Below are 1,525 nucleotides of genomic sequence, written 5' to 3' on the forward strand. Positions count from 1 at the left end.
TTTTCAACAGGAAATCAAACTTATCTCTAATCAACAACTGCTTCCTCGATTAAATCAACTTCTACGTCTTACTCCATGGATTGATTCTCAAGGACTTATACGAGTAGGCGGTCGACTTCAGTCAGCACCCTTATCCGCCTTTCAAAATCCGCATTTCAAAACATCCATTAATTTTGCCTCGCAATTCTGCACTAACCTCCTTAATCATTTCAGATGCTCACATTAAAACGCTACATGGAGGAACCCAGTTAACTCTTTCTTTGATTAGAAGCGAGTTCTGGATCATTGGAGGACGAGCACCTGTTCGATCTTTTATTTTAAAATGTATAGTGTGCTCAATATCGCCAAAGACGAGTTCATCAAATAATGAGACAACTACCTGCGGAAAGAGTAACCCCATCTCGTCCTTTCCTTCACTCTGGCATTGATTATGCTGGACCGATCATTTTGAAAAACTGGAAAGGAAAAAATTCAAGAACATACAAAGGTTACATCGCCCTATTTGTGTATTTATCAACCTTTGCTATTCACGTAGAATTGGTTACTGATTATTCGACTGAAGCATTCATATCAGCCTATAAACGATTTGTGTCAAGGAGAGGTATTTGTGCTACTCTAACTAGTGACTGCGGCATCAACCTCAAGGGAGCTGACAAGGAGCTCCAGTTTGTTTTTTTCAAGTTCAAAGGAACTCGACCGCCTTTTTCATTATTATCAAAGAATGGCACTCTATGGAAGTTTATCCCTCCAGTCACACCCCATTTCGGAGAAAAATGGGAAGCCGGAGTGAAGTCGGTGAAATACCACCTGAGGAGAGTAATAGGAAATCAAATATTAACTTACGAAAAGATGACCACCTTTCTAACGCAGGTTGAAGCCATACTCAATTCTCGACCACTCTGCGCACTCACTGATGATCCTGACGATTTGAACGTTCTCACTCCGGCTCATTTTCTCATTGGTAGCTCTTTGGCGACAGTCCTCAAACCATCACTCGAAAATGTAAAAATTTCACATTTATCTCGATGGCAACTCTCAAGACAAATGTTTGATAGTTTCTGGAAGTTATGGTCTAAAGGATATCTTCAACGGTATCTCTCAATGTACAAATGGAATCAACCATCCCCGTTTTTACAAGAAGACATCCTGGTTTTAGTCATGGATGAGCGATATTCTCCAGTGACGTTCCTTGTCGATCTTTCCTCGGAGAAGACCAACGAAGGGTGCTCTCTATTTTTATGGGCAACCTGCAATGCACCGGCTATACCCAGGGACGCCGAGAGCTAGGATCTTTTATTTCAGTACAGGTAGAAACGGATTGACACAAGGTGAAATGAAGTATTTATTGATTTATTAATATTATATTTTTATTATGAGTAGTACATAAGCCTGTATATTTGTTGAAAAAAAAGAATAAAGATGGTTATAATAATTCTTGTGTGTATATTCCTTGTGAGTGATATTATAGAGTCTGCGTACTTGACAAGACTTCAGAAATAAAGAATAGTTACAAAATAATTAATGA

The 1,525-nt window shown here is 39.0% G+C and overlaps 1 protein-coding gene across 1 annotated transcript; it reads left to right on the top strand.

Annotated features, from left to right (window-relative positions):
- The first annotated feature begins 366 nt into the window (after positions 1-366).
- Positions 367-1,287, top strand: LOC140670696 (uncharacterized). The gene has a single exon (XM_072901409.1). The coding sequence runs from the start codon at positions 367-369 to the stop codon at positions 1,285-1,287; it is 921 nt and encodes a 306-aa protein (XP_072757510.1).
- Positions 1,288-1,525: the final 238 nt, after the last annotated feature.

Source organism: Anoplolepis gracilipes, chromosome 10 (assembly GCF_047496725.1).
Source record: "Anoplolepis gracilipes chromosome 10, ASM4749672v1, whole genome shotgun sequence".
NCBI lineage: Eukaryota > Metazoa > Arthropoda > Insecta > Hymenoptera > Formicidae > Anoplolepis > Anoplolepis gracilipes.